The 22,822-nt window shown below is 36.9% G+C and overlaps 1 protein-coding gene and 1 long non-coding RNA gene across 2 annotated transcripts in view; one reads left to right on the forward strand and one right to left on the reverse strand.

The window, feature by feature from the left end:
- The first annotated feature begins 3,579 nt into the window (after window positions 1–3,579).
- LOC131676967 (uncharacterized) lies at window positions 3,580–6,048 on the forward strand. Its single transcript, XR_009303265.1, has 3 exons — window positions 3,580–3,959; window positions 4,020–4,209; window positions 5,998–6,048. It is a non-coding gene; the product is annotated as an uncharacterized LOC131676967 (long non-coding RNA).
- A 2,660-nt stretch (window positions 6,049–8,708) lies between these two features.
- The window catches only part of LOC131676968 (G-protein coupled receptor 83-like), a 101,040-nt gene continuing 86,926 nt past the window's right edge, over window positions 8,709–22,822 (reverse strand). The window contains exon 2 of the mRNA XM_058956423.1: window positions 8,709–9,416. Coding sequence (XP_058812406.1) covers window positions 8,859–9,323 — 465 coding nt within the window. The 5' untranslated portion in view covers window positions 9,324–9,416 and the 3' untranslated portion in view covers window positions 8,709–8,858. The remainder of the gene's footprint in view (window positions 9,417–22,822) is intronic.

The raw sequence follows: 22,822 nt of genomic DNA on the forward strand, positions 1-22,822 counted from the left end.
TCCAAGTGTTTTTTAATGACTTCAATGCACTGTTTACTTCACTCAGGAATATTTTTATATTATTGGGAAGATTTCGATAAATACCTTGCTTTATTTGTACAATCCGGTATGTCGATATGTGACGTATGCATTCCGCTAGCGGTCCATCTCATCATACCAAGATTTAATTTGAGATTAATTGAAAAGATTAAAAAATCGTTCGCAAATCAAAACAAAGCAGCATAAAATTTCGCAGTTTTATGCTGCACAAGATATCTATACTGCTATAATCATGGTGGGAGCCAAAACTAACATGGCTGAGGCAGAGAGAATAGGGAGAGAGGCGAAGAGTGAAAACCAGTCAAAACGGCAACACTCCCTTTATAATGATTAAATGAAATTTTCAATACTAGCATTTTGGCAACCACATCCACAGGCTGCACTTTAAATGACTCCTATATTTTGAAAAGAAAACACATGGTGATCGCTGGATTTATTCAGCAAATGTTGTGAATTTCGAAACAAAGAGATGAAATAATTCTAATGTTTGCTTTTATTAATACATATACTCTAGAATGCGCCTTACAATCCCTAACTAAATTCTGACGAAAATTTAAATTTCTTCTTTGATGGATGTACAATAAAAGAGATTATAACCTAAGACAATACAAAACAACTAGTAAGCGATTTCTGGAGCCAGTATGGAGTCAATTTGACGTCTTCGAATTTGACTAATGCAATACTGTTTTCGTTACCACAGGGCTAATTTCACAGTGTTGGCATCATGATCAGCGCAAGTCGCCTCATAAAAAATTTGAATTCGTCAATTCTGTATCGTGAATATTCAATGTATTAAGGCTGTGAACCATTTGGCGAAATGTTTAACTTTTGGTTAAAATTTGACACTTCGAAGGTTATTTGCAAAATAACCCTGCTCTGGAGCATGGTCAAAATTGACATAGTGAAAGTTAAATTTAACAGCACGATACTTAAAATTTTACCCATGATGCAGAATAAAAACGAGGAAATATTTTCTGTACCTAATTGAGGTTGTCAATATTTTTCAATATAAAATGGAGGGATAAAGATGGAAACGATAATGTGTTGTGTAAAGATTTGTTTGGGTTATTTCATGACGTGGACGTTTACGTTTCGAGGCTATTACTGTCATACTTAACTGCCGTTATAAGCATATTTGTCCCATGTTCTATAAGATTCGCTATATACATGAGACAATTATGCGCAGAACGGCAGTTAATGTAATAAGAAAAAACTAATTTTAAAATATCGACAAATGTTAACACCTCTACCAACCTGTGGTCATCGCAGCTGTGAATTCGAAATAACTATCCAAATGTCAACTTTTGAAATGGTTTTATCTCTCTCGGTTAAATTTTACCATTCTAGAGAAAATAACTTTCGAACTTTCAAATTTTAACTAACAGTTTTAAAAAATCGCCAAATGGCCAGCCTGAATAACGCAAAATATTTGAATAAAGACTTGATATATCAATCATTTGTTTAACGTTTATATATTAGCTTCCTTCCGATCATATACGAAGCCTATCAATATAATTCATATCAAACAAAATGTTTTCGAATTCTTTTTGAAGAACATTTGAATTTGTATGTTTATTTGTGATGTTAGTCTATTAGCGTATTTTCAATATTTTAATTTACTATTCCAGTGTATGATTAGAATGTCACTGACCCATGCCTAAAAAGAAAACAAAATATTGAGATGTCGAGTCATTATCCAGTTGTTTTGCGTTTTTATGTAATTCTATGGAGAAGGTCCTGATTCGGCGGCAAATCAAAGCAATATTGGAGAATTTTTTGTGGGAAAATTAAAAGACATACGAACTTCTGCTTTTAATCTCCTTCAAGAAAAAGTGTGTAGTCTGCAGACTGTTCTGTAACGAGTCGTTCACATGGCAAGATGGCGGAAGAGTGAGTCGAATGGACTTATAAATTTTGTTCTTGCGGTCTGAGATGATATTATGCTTGCCAGATTTGCTAGAAACATAAAGTATGTGATATGGCGAAATGTTTGTTAATAAAACGGATATTGTGTTTTATAGCAACACATCTAAATATGAAAGAAATTGGTCAACTGTCATCAATTATTCAGCAGGGCACAAGAAAAGCCTAAAAAACTAAAAATAAGAAGCCAGTTGTCTCGTCTTGTCTTAGATTATAACTACTAGAGGGAGCAAAGCGCTACTGTCTCCATGTATTCACGGAAGAAAACATTTAGGATTTTCGATTGATTGACACCGGTGTAGTGGAGTGCACTGGAACTGCACCATTTTTTTACTTTCTAGCAGAAGTGCAGAAAACTGGGTATGTTCCATTGGCACTTCTGCTAGAAAGTGCAAAACCAGTGCACTCCACTACACCGGTGATAATCAATCGAAAACCCCAATTATAGACACTCACACTCAAAAAACAAATCACTTTGATTTCATGTGATTATTCACATAAATACAAATGTTTTAATTTTCGACATAGATTACGTGATTCATATAAATCACATCTAACAACTATGTAGCGACTATGTGAATAGCATATAAGTTTTAAATGACGCCAATCTTTGATAATCCAGCTTATGTGAATTTCATGTACGAAAAAATCAACCGTGAACCGACAACTTGCTGGGTTGGTGTTGTGTTCTTCGAAAGGTTTGTATTGTCGAATTTATTTGCATGATAGATAAATCTGATATTCCATTTACTTTAATTTCAGGGATCCATTGGACGAATGGCCAAATTCTCGGTCCAAAGATACGGATCAATTACTTTTTAGTGCGGTATGTGCTATGGAATGTGTTTAATGTTAAAGTTCTAGTTTAAATGCATGCCTTATAATGTAAAATAATCAAAGAAATAAATATAAACATCTTAGTGTTTGAAAATTAATAAGACTTTTATTGTTATATATTAATACCATGCAAATTAAACTATCGGTTTCAAAGATAAAATTTATCTGGCTCATCAAATAGAAGTTATATGTTTTCTGGTATACTGCGCATCGGAGATTCACGTAATAATTACTAAAACAGAAACATGCATAATATGTTTGATTTCATGTCATAATTACGTGAATTTCCTTTCCCAGGTATATGAAAAACACGTAACTTTGACTTGGTAACCTAGATAAATATTATTTGATGAGCCAGATACTGATCTATCGGTCTATCCTATAAAATGTGCGTGAAAAGTTTGGTGGATGAGATTCATATATCTTTTCATGTAAAAGAAACGTGATTTATTTTTTGAGTGCATATTAAAAGACCAGCGTAGGTATTTTTATCGAGCCAAACAAACTGTCAAAACCCGGAGCCAAACGAGCGTGACGTCATACAATGCAAACAGGCAGAACAAGTATTGCGATTTTATTTAAAACATGTATTTTGTTATTCACAGTAGGCTCCACTTCATGTCCGTATTAGTATTTTACAATGCTAGTTAGAAAGATATTTATTGTGTTTTACCTAACTGCATAAAAAGCATTTTACTTATCCTCTTTTTCATCAACTTTGTGTTTTTGAAGAAATTGGATAATTTATTTTGGTTTTCTTTATTTCTTGTTGCTCAGTATAAAACGTATAGCTTCTCTTTTAATTTATATATTGAACCTCTTGAAAAATTATTTTGATAAAAATATGATTGAATACAGTCGTGCTTGCCCCTTTTTAGGGTGATGTCAGTTTAACATGCTTGTTTTTTCTAGTAGCCAGTTTTCCGGCTTTTACATCCGCGAGTCTATTACTATGAGTGTTTATAAGTTTTCCTTCCCATAAAAATTATAGCAGTATAGAGACCTTGTGCAGCATAAAACTGTAATAGTTTATGCTGCTTTGTTTATTTTTAATCACAATTTTCATTTTCTGCTGCATGCGAATTTCACATTTTTTACTGTCTTTCTCTTTGATGCAATAGAATTTTTGTATAATTGCTCTTTTTTTTAATTTTAAGCAAGTAAGTGTTACGTAGTATTATTGTTCTTTTGAAATTTATTTTCTGTTATTGTTATTACAGTTTGATCTGTTGTCTTGCTCCGGGTCAGCGTAAGATGCTTCGACTAGTACAAAGTAGATAATTGGGAGTATCGTGTTAGTTATACCGGCTGTGTTATAAATGAATTCAGACTGGTTAGTGGTCCCAATACTGGCGGATCACCATTTGAAAACACTAGATCCTGAATGCTACCGTAGTCACGTTGGAAAAGGTGAGCCCTGCTCATTTAATCATTCCGTTTAATTTAAACACGGTGACTGATTCTTCTAACACTGGAACTGATATATAAATCTGCAGGTATCTGATTTCAAAGCCAAGATCTAAAACGTCGAGTTAAGGTCGATCCATAATGAACCGAATCGATTCCATTCGACACCTCTTTGTAATAGTCGAATTCGTTTTATTTATTGATGCATTATGGTGTAATGTTATTCACGAACATGTCCAAAAGAACACTTGTGATCAATTAGCGGTGCAATATTTTAGCTTTTTAACACACAACTAAAAATTGAGTCATGCCGTACCGTGCTTGAATAATGAAGATTGAGCTTCGAGTCGGTGGGGCACATAATTTGTGTGCCCGCTGAGATGCTGACTTAGTTTAATACAAACAGGATAGGGGAAATCTGCGTAATGTCAACGGTAAATTAGAGCTTGCTGTTGAGCGTTTGGCACTAGAAGTGACATATGTCTAAGGGATGAACCAGAATGCTCCGACACTAGTATAGCGTCAAAAGTCCGTTTGAAACGTAGCCCAAATGGCTATTTAACTTAATAATTTTTCTTTGCAACGATTTGCCGAGTGTGTTAGAAATGCCTTTCTTTAAAAATTGAATATAGCAGCTCGAAAGAACTAAATGTTAAAAAAAAATTCTGAAAGTTTTGGAATTTATAGCAATCAATGTTATAGTGGGGGTTTCTCTCCTTTCTATGAACGGTAAGACCTGCCTCATTTATCTTGCATAGCGAAATAAGAGCAATATTGGATATTCGAAGACTTTTTTTCATTATCCTTCCGGAAGTCGCGCTAATGGTCCACTGAACGAGCAACCGCTGATGCGCTAAGACGATTTCGCTAGATTTTCAGAACAGCGTGCACTCAGTGCACTAGCGCGACTTCCGGAAGGTTAGGTCAATCTGAAAATGAGAGCCCTCTTTTTTCACTTTCTCTTTCGATTATTAATGCAAAGCCATAAAACTTTTTAAACATTCATCAGTATGTTTCGAAAGACCAAGGTTTTGACTAGCTTATTACGCAAACAGTTAAGGGGAAATCAGGAACGTGACCGAGTAATTCGCGAAAGAGAAAGTAAACAGGCTCTCTTTTGTGATTTAACCTATTGAAAAAAGTCTTCATTTATTAGCCAGGCAGCAGCCTTTGGAGAATAATTGTCATTTACATTTACTATTGATTCCGACATTAATTAAAACAGTTGTATATTAATTCTTGTTTGTCTTACTTCTTAACACTAGACAACTGTACTTACGACTCATCAGCTCCAATATGACTTCTCACGATATAATAAGTTACAAAGGTTATTATTAAACAAACGTCTCATTAAACACTAAAACACACATCTATATCTAAACCTTTGTTTTCACTCGATCAAATTATATTAATAAATTTATCATGCCGGACATACAAGATACAAATGGGAATGACTATCTGATATATTTGATTATAATTCTGGTTTGTTAATTCGAGGACCAGTTGCATGACAATGTATTATCTGACAAATTAATTAATCGCATATACTTAAACCAATTTTTATATATACTTACCTCACTAAATTAACTCGTTCAAAGTAGTGTTTGAAAATTCACTTATAAAAGTTATAAAACTGATTTATTAATCGGCGAAACAAGCCACTCTTATATTAGCTTCAATATTTTTAGAAAATAAACATTGCCAGCAAACCGACGTATCCTTTTCAACTAAAGAAATTGTCAAATTTGCAATGCAATTTTCATTTTCCTTTTTTGCTGTCTGTATTTTCAGGATACTGACAGCTTTCAAAAACAACAAATTTTTTCAACCAATCAGTGATGCAAAAACCAACAAAGCAGTTAGTTGTATTAACAATTTTTAGTTGAAACAGCTAAGACAAAAAACAACAATTGCAATATCGTAATTTTGTGATTGCGGGGTTTTCCGTGTAGAGAAATGGACCATGGAGCCTCCAAGAGGCAATATAAATCAGCATCAATTCATACATTTTCAATGAGGCTTCCCTATACAATCCTCGGCTCAAAATGTGCGGACTCCCTTCAAATATTCATTTGGCAATGAAAAACCCACTTCTTGACAACAACAAAAAACTGTAGGCACAAAATGTTGCTAAGGAGGCGGAAGCGACACACGCAGGCTTCTCAGAGTCATTCGGCTTTGTTCGTCTTCCAACAAACATTTCTTCATATATTAATCAGTGATGCAGGAAGAAATGATGGCAGTGGTTTTCTTATTTCTAAAATCTAAAAGATGCTTCATTGATTGGGTCAGAAGAGGAGAAAATACATTTCACTGTTCATAAATTTTCAATTTGCAAATTACTCGTCTCAGTCTGATTAGCAGAACAGCTGGGTTCAGAACCGGACTGACGGATGTAACATAATCCGGGGGCGTTTAATCGGAAATGGAAACGGGCACGGCGTCAGTTGGACCCCGATACTGGTTCTAACATTGTCCTGTACGGTTGGGAAACGTTTGAGAAGTCGGTCGGAATAGAATAGTCAAAGAGTTCTGAATCGAGATAGGTACCCGGACTTTACTCTTGGAATGGGAACATTAATTGGAGAATGGTTTCGATATGATGCAAGTAAGCTACAAAGGGTTATTATTCTAAGGCTATTAGGCAGGGTACCGTACTATGCCATTAGTTATTCGGTCTGCAGTCGATGGGTTGTGCATAAAATGGTATCAACATCAGTGATTCGTTCCTCGCAAGGAGCAGTACGTATAATTACAAAACTATCTAGACCTAGACAGAAGAAGCTTAACTCGAAACAAGGCCACACTCCTTTTGACGAGTATTGCTGTATATTAGGGTGCCTCAAAATTGTACTTTGTCATGACACTTAACGCTTCTAAAGATAGCTAAACATGCTACAAACAATTTTTGTACGATAATAACTCTGTGAAACGCTGTTATTTAGGAGTTTGCTCCGATGCGATATTAGAAGAAAAAAATGTTTCAATTTCTCGTAAATCCAGCCTCAAGTTGGTGCTAGTTACTGATGAGAACAAAACAAAAAACAAATTTTACTTTTTCTAAGCTAGGTGTTGTGCTCTTATGCATATATTAATCCTATACATTGTTATTGTACAATCTAATAACGCTAGTTTTTTTTACGACATAATCATTAGTGAGAGTTCTTAGGTACCTGCGAAAATGTATTGCGTTTCGCTACATTTAACGAAGCATATATTAACTTCTATAAAAGAAACTTTTTCCAAAAGTGTTATCGAAGCTACCTCGGAACACCATGTTTCATAGTTTCTGTAATGCAAAAGTTTGTTAATAACGCCCTTGGCAATAATTCCTAGGATACGTCCCGAAGTTTCCTAACATGCGATTTTGGGACACTCTACTTTATATATACACAGATGGAAGGTGGCTCAACTGTGCAGCATACAAAGTAACTAACCAACCAACCGAAAAATGTGCTCAGTTCGCAATTATGTGCCTGAGATAAGTCTGGTTACGGTGTCTCTCTATCTCACCCTCTACCCGTGATACCAGTGACCATAGTCATTGTCGCGACTACTAATTTCTAACTTTTTCCATTGCCATGTCCTTGCCAGACGGTGGCAGTCGTATGTCGTTTAATGGAAGCAGAAAGCATATACCGCAAATGAGGTAAATTTTGGGTGTTACTCTAGTCTGGTCTGTTTCGGGTGTGTCCGGCTGGCTGGGCTGGGTATCAAGTGAATAGATTTTATTAAACTGAAGGAATTAATTTTCCTAATAAGTGAACCCGAGTAGATGTTGCATAGCGCTTTGTCAGAAGAAAGGCCAAAGAAAAGTTAGATACCGGTACCGTTATTGGGCTCTTCCGGATCCCTGGGCACTAGTGATCTAAAGGGATCCCCTAATTGAGGACAGTTATGAGCAGATGCTTTCTCAGGGGATTATACACAGACCGAAAGAAGCTGTCGTAAAAAAGCTAGTGTTAATAATAAAAAATGGTCAAGACTAATATATGCATAAGGGCACAACACTTGACTTAGAAAATGTCGGATTTGTGTTTCGAATTCATCTCACCAGTAACTAGCACCAACTTGAGACGAGTTACATGAGAAATCCATTTTCTCATTTAATTAGCCCCAAGTTGGTGCCAGTTAATGATGAGATGAACTAGAAACACAAATTCGGCGTTATTAGTTTTCAATGAAGACGAAGAAGATACGACTGTATGGAAAATACGTTACGCTTTTTCACTGTTTATGGATAGGCAAAACTAGATACTATTATGTCATGAATAACAAAAAGTCTCTCAATAATGACATGTAGCGAATGATCGAATAAGTTTTTGGATTTGTATTATGAAATAAGGACTGTATGGCGCAAAAGACTGTCTCTCTACAATTCTTTGGCTTAAAATTGTCCATAATACAGAAAACACTACTAAATGCTAAAAAACAATTTCGGAATGCTTTTAATAAAACTCGAGTAAATATTTGTGCTATATTACTCGCCAAGGAAAACCAATTCTAAATCAAATTTCAGTTACCTACTACTTATAAACCAATCCGTCAAGGCTCCCAGCGGAGTAATGTATCATGGCGTATACAGACCCCCACATGGTCGACAAATTCGGTGCAACCCCTTGTAACACTATTACAACACACACACATACACACTACTCACCAAACAGCAGGAGCAAAAAGTCCGATACGGCCAAATTGAACAGATAGTAGTTGGTGGCCGTATGCATGGAACGATTCTTCGCAATCACAATGCAGATTGCCAGATTCCCTAGGATGCCGGCCACGAAAATGAAGCAATAGAAAATGGTAATGGGTAGAATTATGCAAATCGGATCCGCCTTGGTGCCGAAATTTTCGTTGACGAGACCGCCCTCGTTGCTAGGGCCACCAGTTTCGTTGCCGTCCAGGCCGGGTTGCTGCGATACGAGCAGCGCGCTAGTGCTAGACCCGATCAGGTCGAAGCCGGTCGTCAGGATGCCACCAGTAGTGGTACTACTGCTGCCGCTGCCGTTAACACCAGGCAGGGTCGCTGTCGACGAACTAACCGCAACCAGCTCCAGATACACTAGGGATCGATTGAACATGGCAGCTCCAGTCGATAGATGAAACTCTGCCATTGGTAGTAGATCTGTGTTCGTGGGCCCGGTGTTATGTTTCCATTCGGCGCCCGAATGTCCCGAATCCTATCATCCGGCTCAGGTTGAGACGCACTGCAAGCAAACGAGGGAAATGGGAATAAAAGGTTAGATTCCGTTTCACTATCGTGAATTATTTTGCATTAGTTCGGGTTTGCCTATGGTGATTTCAATTTGTGTGAAGAATTTTAGCTGTCAAGATGAATATTTTATTTCATTTGTATTCGGATTTTTTTTTTCATTTTTTATTTCGACTAAAATGTAGTCCCATTTTCTTTTTAAATTGTAAACGACATTTAATTAGCTAGAAATTACTGAGTAGAGAAAGTTATTAACATTTAGGATGTGAAATATACAGATTGGAAAACTAGAAGTGGCAGGGTCATTAGAAACAGGCATAAATCTTATGGATTAATCTTTTGTCTTCTGCTGGCAGGAGTCGAGCTTAAGCAGCTTTATTTGGATAGATGGCTAATTGCATAAACTTGATGGAGAGAGCGTCCCTTTGCTTACTTCACTCTGACGTTTCTAAACATTTAATATAATAAATACTGTAACCAAAACCACCATCTTTAGAAATATACTGGAACATAACTAGATTTTTTGTTATAATATTGAGGTGATAGTCACATGCGAAATAAAGAACAGCATTCAGAAAAGGGTAGAACATTGCTTTGAATGGAATTGTCTTTTGTCCTGTACTAACAACTTAGCTGTTGTTTTCAATTGAATTTTCACTTCACTTCCATTTTGGATGCGCAAAAAGATTCATTCCTTCGATTTTTTTTGCGGTAATTATGGGACCTAGCGTTAAAATCTAAAACGTCTTCACCATCGATAACAAGTACAATCTACACAGCGCTAATATAGTCCAGCGTATTGGTTCCCGGCAAAAAAAAATCATTTGACATATTTCAAGATCAAGAATCAAGATCACCCATTTTAATATGTTGCGGTCGTTCTGGCAATAATGATAACTGCAAAAATTACCTTAAGTACACCACAACGAACATCTAGCACCATCAGTGAGCAAGCCACAACTCAGCAAGGTGAGTTCACACTAGTGACTCGTAAGGACGAGAAGCTAGGAAGAACACCTGATCGCGAAAAAGTGGCGAAGAAACAAGTATTTCCCAGTCTCTAAAAAAATAAAAATATGAAAATCCACGGCTCTGTTAGGCTACCGCATAGAGCAGTGTTAAATGAACGATTTACAAAAAACGCGTCTGATAATTTTAACCTCAAATACAAGTAACACTCGGTATAGTTGGCACCATATTGCACTATATTCCTAGTTTAAATTTTTCTAATTCAAATCGTTAATTTAATACAATCCATAATATTAATTAACAACCTCCAAATAACGGTTATGGTACAGCGTTTAAGTGTTACACCTAAACTATTCCATGCAACTCAAAGCAGGCGAGATTTTTTTTTAATTTCTCTTCTAATAACATATAATAGCACCAAAAATTCGATTATTTCAATTCACTTCAAACCTTTCTTCCTAACGGCTCAAAAACGGTTTTCTCAGTTTCTCTTTTAAATTACAAAATGCCTCTTCCACTGGTCTGCGATCAACACCCATGTTGATGATGTCCGTGGAGCCATTACAATAAAATCTAAATAAGAGCGACCACTTGTCGCTTACAGTTTTATCATGTGTGCTATAAGATGGCGAATTAAGAATCAAAATAAGTCGAAACCAAGCAGACCATTCTTGTTTTCAAAACAAAATTATGCTAATTCGGAAAGGAAGAGTTCGGTTTACTCATATGAAATTTATGGCCTCAATTGGCGGATAAACGACACAGGAGAAAATAAATGAATTGCCATGGTAACAAACACTTAACGTGTTCGCCATTCCGTCTATTACATACCACTGACGCTGAAATGAGTTGTGCTGCACATATTTATAGATTCGCGCAATTTTGATATTCTGCTATAAAAACGATGTTCGAACTATTCAAACGAATTTTACACCGAAAAGTAGGTGTTGTACTCTTGCTTTATATGGGGAATAAAGTGAATTAGTGGAGTGGAGAGAAATATTGTTTAAAACGTGCCCAGTTTGCTTACTTACTTTACTGGAGTCAGTCACAGTAAATGAGTTTACAAAGTATTGAATTCTATTATAGAGAACGTCAATTTCATCAAAAGTGGAAATAAAACTGGGATTATTTAAATTCCTACCTCAAAGAACAAGAGGATCAAAAATGTGGAAAACTCGTTCACTTAAGGATCACCCATTAATGACGTAGCATGTTTTGAGTGATTTTTAACACCCCCTCCCCCATCGTAGCATTTCGTCATAAACCTCTAAATACCCCCCCTCCATGGTAATTACGTAGCTTGACGGTAACCCTCCCTCCCTTGTCCCCGTAAAAAATTTTAAAAAAATAAAAGACGATGTTAGTTAGATGAAATGGGTAAGTTTGTCGTGACATCAGGTCAACCCCTATTCCCCTTTAAAAAAGCTACGTAGCATGACATGACCCCTACCCCCCTGTCGTCACACATCATCACAAAATACAAAACTCCCCCCTCCCCCATATAATGCTACGTCATTTATGAATGGTCCCTTATGATCGTCACAGTAACGATCAATGTCAAGGATTGCAAGATTCGGTCATCTGCTAGTGGAGTGGACACCAAAAAAGACCGTAAAAAGCACCATAAAATAATATAAAAATATCTTACACATTAAACTACCCCAAAATCCACAAAAGAGCATATTAGAATCAGCGTTTCAGTTTTGAATATAAATTTTAAATTGTTGAGACTTGCAGGGGTAAACTTTTCACCGCTTTAAAACAGAATCACCTGCGTCAAACGAGCCAAATATATTTCAACCTAACAGAGCAATAAGAATATCATAAAATACCATAAAAGAACTGTAATAATGCGTTAGAAGTAAAAAAATGGTGCCATGAAAGTACAATTAAAATACTAACAAAAGCTTGAAAAATAAGTAAAAGTATAAAAGAAACACCATAAATATACCTTTAAATTGCCATAAAAATAATATGAAAGTCCCATTAGATACCTTCAAAGTACCATAAAAATACTACTAAATTCATGAAAATATAAACGTATCTTACACAAAGAGCGAGTCGTTCATTGTTACGACACCTTAGATTGATTGGTAAATCGGCTAGTTATCGAAATGAAACCAGTTTTACGGTAGTTCTGCATATTTATTTATTTCAGCTTACATAGATCGGTCAAAGTTTAGGATGAGTTTGAGTAAAATGCTCAATACTTGCGATTGACGTCCTCCGTTAGAGCCTGTGAAGTCATTTCCGGTAGGTTTTTCTCAATTTTTTCAATTTCTTTTTCGTTTTTCGCCACTCATTTGGTCATGCGAACTTTGCCTTTCTTCGTAGCCTTATAGGTTTCGATCGGAAGCAGTTTACAACAGTTTGATGGATTCATGTCTATCGGCACAAAATTCTCTGAATTAGCCGCACACCGCTTCTGTACGGTTTTGGAAAAAAGACATAACGCCAAATCAGGCTACATCGACGGATTATGATCGTGCTATATGTTTCGTAGCGCTCAATATGTTAAATCTCCCCGTTTATTTTGCCTTTGGTCACGAATGGTTAACTGCATTCGCCACAAGTTCATATGGCCTGCCAAATCAGGTACTTCGAAGCTAATTCCGACATCTTTGATTTAAAAAAGTCATCCACAGCAAGCTGAAAAATATGGAAAAAATTACACAACTTTGTAAGTGTCGCAATAATGATCGATTCACCCTTTATCATTTAATTCCAGAAAATAACAATAAAAGCATAAAAATTCTAAATACCATGGAAATCCATATCCCCTCGGCATGATACTGTACCTTGATGTGGTCCGGGGGCTTTTCCACCAAAGCAGTATTACAGTGATCATATCACATAAACTTGGGATACGATTATTTTCTTTTGAGTTAAGCTACATTGTGATCAATTTTAGTACTTAACTTGGCGACCTTTATTATCCACTGCCATGGTCAAATAATATACAATGTGGGTTTAGGGCCCAATTCTCAGTACTAATGTATGTCTTTCATGTGATGATCATAAATTCAGCTGTATCTTGTACCTATCTAATCTATTACGTCTCTCATATATTGCCCTTTATTTCTTCTTTTCGAGTCCTATACTGCCATTCTACACCCGCCTTCAGCTGGGTCAGCAAAGATGGTGATAGTGAACGTCTTAACACACACATTCTCAAACGCGGTCTCAAGCATGAACCTATAAAAAAGCCCCCGCGCGCGGTTACGTATCGATCACGTCCGGAAGTCTATCCTTGATCCTAGAAGCCTAGGTCCATGCCTTCAGCTGGACCAATTAAGAAAATACGCTCATATCTATTAGACAACACGTCTCATGGCGACATGACCGGGAACCCTATCGATATAAACGATCCCACTCTCTGCTAGAATTCTAACCGCGCACCGAAAATTTAATATCAGACTCACGGTTCGCGCGACCATTCAAGAACACACGTTACAAAATCACGTCAGCGCACAAACGTTAGAGCCCCTCGCGATTTTCCAAGCAACCTACGCCCACGAACTCGCAAACGTGATTACACCCCGGTGATAAAGTGAAAATTTCAGCACTCATAAACTTAGCAACACGATCTCAAGCGTCAACCTACAAACTCCCGCGCTCGTGCCATCATGAATCGGGATCGTCCGGAAGTCTCTATCCTCGGTACCAACAATATAGGTCCTTGTTGATTAATAAAAAAAATAATAAAATTGAAAAATAACTCCCATATCCACTAGACAAAACGTTCCATGGCGACATGACCGGAAACTCTAGTGATATGGGGTAACTCTCTCCCTGTCAGAATGTGATCCGTACACCGAAAGCTAAAGATCAGAATGATGGTCCGCGAATATATGAATGGCCGCAGGGTTTCAAAATCGAATTTATACACGCGAAGTCACATACGCGCGAGCACACGCGATCTCGGGCATAGGTGTGCGTGGATGGTCGCGGGGGGCTTGAGCGTTCGTATGTTGACGTGTTGTCAACATACGAGCGCTTGGGCCCTTCGCGATCGTCTGCGCACGCCTCTGCCCGAGATCGCGTAAACTTGATAACACTCCGGCAATTGTGTGAACGTTTTAGTACTTACGACGTTACAAACGCGGTCTCAAACGCGAACCCGCAAACGCGCGCGATCATGAATCGGTCACGTCCGGAAATCTTTAGCATTCATTCTAGCAATTTAGGTCCATACATTCAGTTGGACCAATCAAAAAAAAATAAAGCTCATATCCACTAGATCACGCGTTCTACGGCGACATGAATGGGAATTCTAATGATATGTAAGAACCCACTTTCTTTTGGAATCTGAACCGTACACAAAAAATTAAGTATCAGATTCACGGTCCGCGCGCGATCATTCTAGAACACACGCGAATACGCGAAAGGCACACGGTTATGAAATAGAATTTATACACGCGAAGTTCATACACGTTAGCACACGCGACATACAAACGCGATCGAGCACGTTAACGTACAAATGTTCGAGCCCTTCGCGATGATACACGCGATCGCGTGTCCCTACGCCCGCACATGCCTGAACCGTACAATGAATATCACATTCAGAATCACGGCCCGCTACAATTGGCCTATTGCAGTGTTTTATTGGGCGACATTGCCTGTCTCGTCTGCAAATTGTAGTATGTGATTCTGACGGGGAGCCCTTCCGAGAACCTAGCTCTACAGCTCCAGTAGGACAACTCTCGAAAAAAAAAAAAAAAAATACCATGGAAATCCATATCCCAGACTAACAGACATAATTCCCTGAAAAATATCGATCCGACAATTTTCCCAAAATACTACTACCTTTTATTCACCGTCCCAAACACTCATTTACTGATGAGTTACATCTGAGGCTTGGAAACAATTTTCCACTAGTGGTCTATCCCCCATATGCTTGTTCATATGTCAGTGGAGCCATAAATGCAAATGTTGCTACAGTCCCAACTACAAATATAGTTAAAATGATCGTTAAAGCGAGCGAAGCATTGTTTTCGAGCGTTATGTCAGTTAGTCTGTGTCCATATGCCCTAAAGTTTCATAAATGTGCATAAAAAACTACCAGACAAGAACTATAAAGATGCAGCTCAAAAAGTACTATAAATTGATTAAAAGTACTATAGAGCCAAAAACATACTATACAATGACCCTAAATATCATTGAACTGGCAAGAAATACCACAAGTAACTAAAGAATCATAGAAATAAAATAAACTTTAAAGGCACCATAAAAATAAGAAAAATACCATTAATGTACCTTAAAAGATCCTTAAAATACAATGAAATTACAAAACAAAACTTGTAAAGGTACAATACAGTACCAAAAAAATAATAAAAGATAGAAACCATCAGAACCATATAAGTACCCAAGCACTATAATTTTACTATAAAAGTACCTACAAAGTACCATAAATATTACAAAACTACCATAAAAACAATAAAGTACCACAAAAATGACATCTGGTACCACTAAAAAATTATAAAACTAGTAAAGGGACAACATAGACAAACTGAACAAATGGAATAGCGGGAATCCGCGAAAGCAATATCCACCATCGCCTGGTCTAGTATCTCTAGTATCCCCAGCCGCGCGTTACCCTATGCTATGGTTACAGAACAGGTACTGCGGATGAGAAGTCCCGCACTACTTTTGAAATTTCTCAGATGACAAATTCGAATGTATGTCCCTAAGTGGTAAGCTTTTGTAGCCTAAAAGACAAAGAAACCAGAAAACAAATTACACTAAACTAAGAAACCCAGATACTAAGAAACAAAGAAACTAAGGAACTACGAAACTCAGACACTAAGGAACTAAGAAACAAAGAAACGATAAAACGAAGAAACAAAGAAACAAAGAAAAAAGAAACTAAGAAACCAAGAAACTAAGAAATAAAGGAGCACAGAAGCAAAGAAACAAAAAAAACAAAGAAACCAAGAAACCAAAAACAAAATAAAAACAAGGAAATAAAGCAACAAAAATACAGAGGAACAAAGGATAAAAAATAAAGAAAAAAAAAACAAATAAATCAAGAAAACAAAAAAACAAGGAAACAAAGAAACATCGGAACTATTTTCGCTTTGTACGATTTATTATTATATTGACTTTTTTCGCTAATTCTGTGTTTGTTATTACATTTTTTTGTCCTTTTTCACAAGATTTGGTATTTGTGTTGTATTTAACATTAATAGTACTTTTTCTGTTTTCACAGTTTTTTTCTCTACTGGCTATTTTGGTGGCTTGCCGCCATTATTGCTAATTTTGGATTTTTTTTAAATATTTGTTCTCGACTTTTTTGCTGTTTTGTGATATAATTTTTATATTTACTGCTCTTCCTGTTTGTGCTTACTGTATTGAATGTTTGCCATTTTTGCATTTAGAATTTTTTGCAAAGTTTGGTGTATGTGCTATTTCATTATTGTTTTGTTATTATGCCGTTATTTGGGTTGATTCTTTTTCTTTTTTAATAAGTTTTGAATTATTTAATTTTGGAGTCTTGTTTAATTTTAAAGTTTTATTTTACTTTGGAATCTAGCAACTTGTTTGACTTTTTCGAATTTATAATCATTTTTTATTCTTTTGGTAATTCTATAATTTTTTGTTACTGTTATTGTCGTTTTCACAATGTTATCGTTAAGTTTACCATATCTGCTATTGATCCTACCTTTCCAGATTTTCCTGTCTTTTCAATTTTTGCTCGCTTGACTATTTGTGATTGTTTCGCTACTTTAAGCATCTTTTGCTATTCTTTCTATTTTTATTATTACAGCTCTTCAGACGGTATTAGTCTTTTTTGATGGATTTATAATTTTGTTATTTTTTCTCTTTTTGTGTGGTTGGGAATTTCGTTATTTTTTTATAGTTCAGGTTGTTTCGCTATTTGAAGTTGTATTTTTAGTGCTTTCACATTTTACCTTCATCATATTTTACTATTTTTTGTTCCAATTTTATATATTTGTGCTTGTTTTGCTTCCATTGCTTTTAATTTTTTGTAGTTTAAGATTTGACATTTTTGCAATTTTCAATGAGGGACGATCCATAAATGACGTAGCATTTTTGAGTGATATTTAACACCCCCTCCCCCATCGTAGCATTTCGTCACAAACCTCTAAATACCCCCTGGTAATTACGTAGCTTGACGGTAATTCTCCCCCCCCCCTTGTCCGCGTAAAATTTAAAAAAAATAAAAAAGGAAAAAATAAAAAACGATGTTAGTTATTCCCCTTTAAAAAAGATGGGTGGGTAATGTCAGAGACATAACCGGAGTGAAGTAGAATACACTTTAGACCGGTAAATTCTGCTCTGGAATAAGCAATTTCTATGCGATTTTGTCGACTTTAGCACATTCATAGTTTATTTGGAGTATTTTTGGAATTATCAAGTTGACAATTTGCAACATTCTTTGAAAATATTGTTGAACTTTTATGAATGAAGGCACGCAAACGAGCGTTTGACCGTCGTCCTACTACCAGCATTAGAGAAGTAGCAGATCAGCATTTTTCGCTACATGGCCTGTACCAAACAAACCGCTCGTAAGTCCACCGGAGGAAAGGCTCCCCGCAAGCAGTTGGCAACAACTCCCTGGCAACCCTATACCATCATATGGAGTTTGACAGCGACCGACATATATGGGGCGTTATAGCTATAAAGCCCCAAACAAAGAATTATGTTCGGCACTATGCTCGATATTCAAGCATTTCACACGACGTTTTGCATCTTGTGGGATGATTTAATAATTTAATTTAATCGACATTTTGTAACTAAATACAGCTTCTAATCATTCGGCTCAAAATCAATGTTTTGCCTTTCATGGCAGTGATGCTGGCTGTACAGAGACGTCGTCCTTGACAGGGGCTGGTTGGCAACGAAGGCCATGTAAAAGTGCCCCAGTCACGGTTAGCGTTAAGAAGTCTCATCGCTACCGAACAGAAACAGTCGCCCTGCGAAAAATTCACAGCTATCAGAAATCGAGCGGGCCTAAATTGTGACCCAAAATAAACCACAAACCAACAAGTTGTTTTCAGGACCAGCCAATTATAAAGTATTATTATTATAAATGAAATTTTCCATTGCCTTAAAACCTCCCACCCCCTTTCCTCCCGGCTTGAATAACTATCAATCTTGATGATGCTGTGCGGCGGGGGCACTAGTTTTTATTATAGTGGAAAATTTAGGTTTACGCGTTTTTCCCTAAAGTTTTTTAGCTGTGCTGTTTTCAAGGAAGTTGTAGTTGAATTCAAAATAAAATAGTTTATTTCTGTTGTCAGAGATGGACCTTCCAACGAAAACTAGTCTGGCTCGCTTGGAATCGAATTGTATGGACCAACCACTGCTTTCACAAAATCTGTTATTTTCAGTAATTGAACATTCTACACAACTAGTCACAACTATTTTCAATCAGCGCAAAAATCGATGATTTTCATTCAGTACAATAGCAGATTTTCACTTTTAGAAAAACAGGCAACATTCTGGCCGAAAATTTTGAAACGGAGCACCTATATCGAAATGTTAGAAAACGTTCGATTTTTGTAAATTGAATCATTACACTAACCTGTCTACAAATCACACAAATAACTTTTTTATTTTGTGCCATTCTACTTGAAAGCGACGATATTGTTCACAAGTGGCTCACTTACCATCCAACGCTCTTGGCAAGCCACTTTCTGATGCTTGTAATAAAATTTCAATTCGATTCTTTGTCGATAAATTGATGGCCCTGAAAAGGGCCTTTTCTTTGGGCAGTTTTCGAAATTTACTTGGTGCTGGTGTATATGGTAACAGTTTTGGTGCCATCGAAGACGGCGTGCTTGGCCAACTCTTCTGACAGCAGCAACTGGACGGTGGTTTGAATTTTGCGGGAGATGCTGCAAACGAACTGCTGCATGCTGATGCTGGAAACGAACTGAGCGTGAGCAACAGCATGCTGAGTTTTTATACCTGACTACAGCACAATGTAAGCTCGTCCTTTTTTGTGTTGTCCTCAATATGTGTTCTTCGAAGCTCCACCCCTTCGTTGGTCGACCACATATTTTTGATAAAGAACAAAATTGAAATTGTGTTTCCAATACGGAGATTATCGAACACTCAGGGTAAAGAGAGTAATGTAATACGGCACCTTGGTAAAATGTTTGAGAATTGAAACCTTTTTTGAATGCGCCTAGTAAAAATTCACTTCACTCCAGTTTGTTTCTGACCATATTTGCAATTTGCGTACTGAAATAAATCATAATTTAGGGTTTAACCCAAATAGCTCTCCAGGGAGAAACAGTCCATGAAACAGAAAATGCAAACTCATTCTTTGAAATGATTTTGGTGGCCCTGAAAAGGGCCTTTTTATAATGATACAAGTGAGTTCTACCTTTTCAACTTCCAAATCCATACAAAGTGCGTCCCTGCCGCTTCAGAGTATAGACGACATTCATTGCGGTTTTGCGCTTGGCGTGTTCAGTGTAGGTCACGGCATCTCGGATGACATTTTTCTGCACACCATCAGCATTCGTAGATTAAATTGGAGATGCATTTTACATCACCACGACGAGCCAGACGCCGACTGGCAGATTTGGTGATTCCCTGGATTTTATCACGAAGAACCTGGCGATGACGCTTGGTACGGGAACGCAAACATGATACCGCTCATTGTACCGTCCGGACGAGCATGTTGCTCGTGTGGTAAGCGAGCACCCACTGATACAAAACAAGCTCACGTGACCTGTATATATAACATTCCCGTATGTAATGAAACGCTTACATGCTCCTTTTTGACGGCTCTGCGTGGGATATGCTGACAAATTGCGCATTTTCCTCGCTGTTTCCGAAGGATTTTCTGAAAATCCTTGTTTTGGTTTATTTATAGTAGTCGCAGTAATTCCGAAATTTAATACGATATACGTGCACAAATTTCCGATCAGATAGTGCAAAAATATTGCGATTTCGTCCAGTAGAACGGAAGATACTCGCATTTCAAACCTGGGAAAATTTCTCAACTGAAATTTTTGAAACGGGACCCCATATTGAAACGTTAGAAGTATTCTACTTCAAAAGCTACGTAGCATGACATGACCCCCTACCCCCCTGTCGTCACACATCATCACAAAATGCAAAACTTTCCCCTCCCCCATATAATGCTACGTCATTTATGGATGATCCCAGAGTATAGAATTTTTGCTACATATTTGTGCTTCTGTTGTTTTTGCTCTTGCTGTGTTTCTGTTCTTGTTGTTTGCTGTCGTCAATATTTTTACTAGTTCAACTGGTTTAGATATTTTTATTATGTTGACTATTCTTACTTTTTCACTATATTTGATTATAATTTGTTTTGCTATTTTTCCCACCACATATATACTAGGGTGGGGCATTGTTATATGAAAAAATGTAATCATAGCCACATCAACCGAGCACAGCACTTTTTTGGTTCCTTTTGGGGTCCCAAACAACTGTGCAAAATTTGGGGTCGATTGGTGTTGACTCGGCGTAGCGCATTGCGATTGAAATTTGTATGGAGATTAGTATGGGAAAACCTACATTTTTGCATTTTTAATTCTACAGACTACAATTCTTTCTGTAGTGTGCCAACAAATAGATAGAAGTATAGTCCAGGATATGCTGAACAACTTTGCCGAAGGATGTATGGTGTTAGAATGTCTCTAAGCCATGTTATAGCTGTTTAAAGTTCGATACATCGAATTAAATGCCAAAAATCATTTTTATTGCCAACACTGCCGGTGTACCAATGGTATTTATAGCATTCCGAAATAACATTATATATTTTAGTTTTACCACATTGATATGTTTAGATGAATTAATCAAAAGCCTTAGCTCAATTTCATGAGCGTAGGTAGTTGAGCAATGGGGCGTAGTGAGAGGGGGGGGGACTTTAATATGTAGAAATTCGAACTGAAATGTTGTCGAGTTGGAAAGTTCAGATGAATTATTTCAAAACAATTACACAATGTCCTACGCATAATAGTAACGATGAAATAAAACATACTGTATCCCTTTGCCTTGACTTTTATCAATAGAAGTTACGTTACAGACTGAATCAATTGATGTCGAGTTGATATGTCAGAGGATTGCATTGATTATGTTTCAGTTTAATAGTTTAATATGATTGATGGGATGCTCATTTCGATGCTGTTCGATCACCTGAAGCAAAAATTGTTGCAGGGATCTGGTGGATTTCATGTTGAAATCCAGAAATTAGCTTCACGCCTCGTGATCGAACAGCATAGAAATGAGTATGCTATCATATCATAATGCGTATTAAACCGAAATATAATCCTCTGACATATCAAATCGACATCAGTTGATTCAGTCTGCAACGTAACTTCTATTGATAAAAGTCAAGGCAAAGGGATACAGTATGTTTTATTTCATCGTTACTATTATGCGTAGGACATTGTGTAATTGTTTTGAAATAATTCATCTGAACTTTCCAACTCGACAACATTTCAGTTCGAATTTCTACATATTAAAGCCTCCCCCCATCCCCCCTCACTACGCCCTATTGCTCAACTACCTACGCTCATGAAATTTAGCTAAGGCTTTTGAATAATTCATCCAAACATATCAATGTGGTAAAACTAAAATATATAATGTTATTTTGGAATGCTATATGAAATACCATTGGTACATCGCCAGTGTTGGCAATAAAAATGATTTTTGGCATTTAATTCGATATATCGAACTTTAAACAGCTATAACATGGCTTAGAGACATTCTAACACCATACATCCTTCGGCAAAGTTGTTCAGCATATCCTGGACTACACTTCTATCTATTTGTTTGCATACTAAAGGAAGAATTGTAGTCTGTAGAATTAAAAATGCAAAAATGTAGGTTTTCCCATACTAATCTCCATACAAATTTCAAACGCAATGCGCTACGCCGGGTCAACACCAATCGACCCCAAATTTTGCACAGTTGTTTGGGACCCCAAAAGGAACGAAAAAAGTGCTGTGCTGAAAAAACGATCATTTTGCCCCACCCTATTATATACTATTTTTATTTAATATCTAGCTTTAGTGATTATTAGTACTGTTTTCACATCTTTCCTATTTTCACTGGATTCACAATTTTCACTATATTCACTTCCTACCAAACGCTTGAATCTGACTCCCGCCTTATTTCGCAGTTGTTTATTGGGACTGCCAATCACGTTCGTTTGGAAAAGCGTTCGGACCCGTCGTCGTAATGCGCAACAAGGCTGATAATTGCTTTTTACAATTCATCGAACCATTTCCACCCGAGCATGCATTTTGCTCACGTTTTTTTTTTTAATATTTTTCAGTAACATTATTAATACTATGGTAATTGGCACTCTGATGGCTTCGGAGTTGCGCTGTGCGTGTAGCTATGGAAAACTGGTTCGTTAGGCTAATTTGTGGACATTCAATTATTGCGTTAGAATCCGTGCCTGTGGTCGGTTGGCGATGC

The sequence above is a fragment of the Topomyia yanbarensis genome, chromosome 1 (assembly GCF_030247195.1).
Source record: "Topomyia yanbarensis strain Yona2022 chromosome 1, ASM3024719v1, whole genome shotgun sequence".
Lineage (NCBI taxonomy): Eukaryota > Metazoa > Arthropoda > Insecta > Diptera > Culicidae > Topomyia > Topomyia yanbarensis.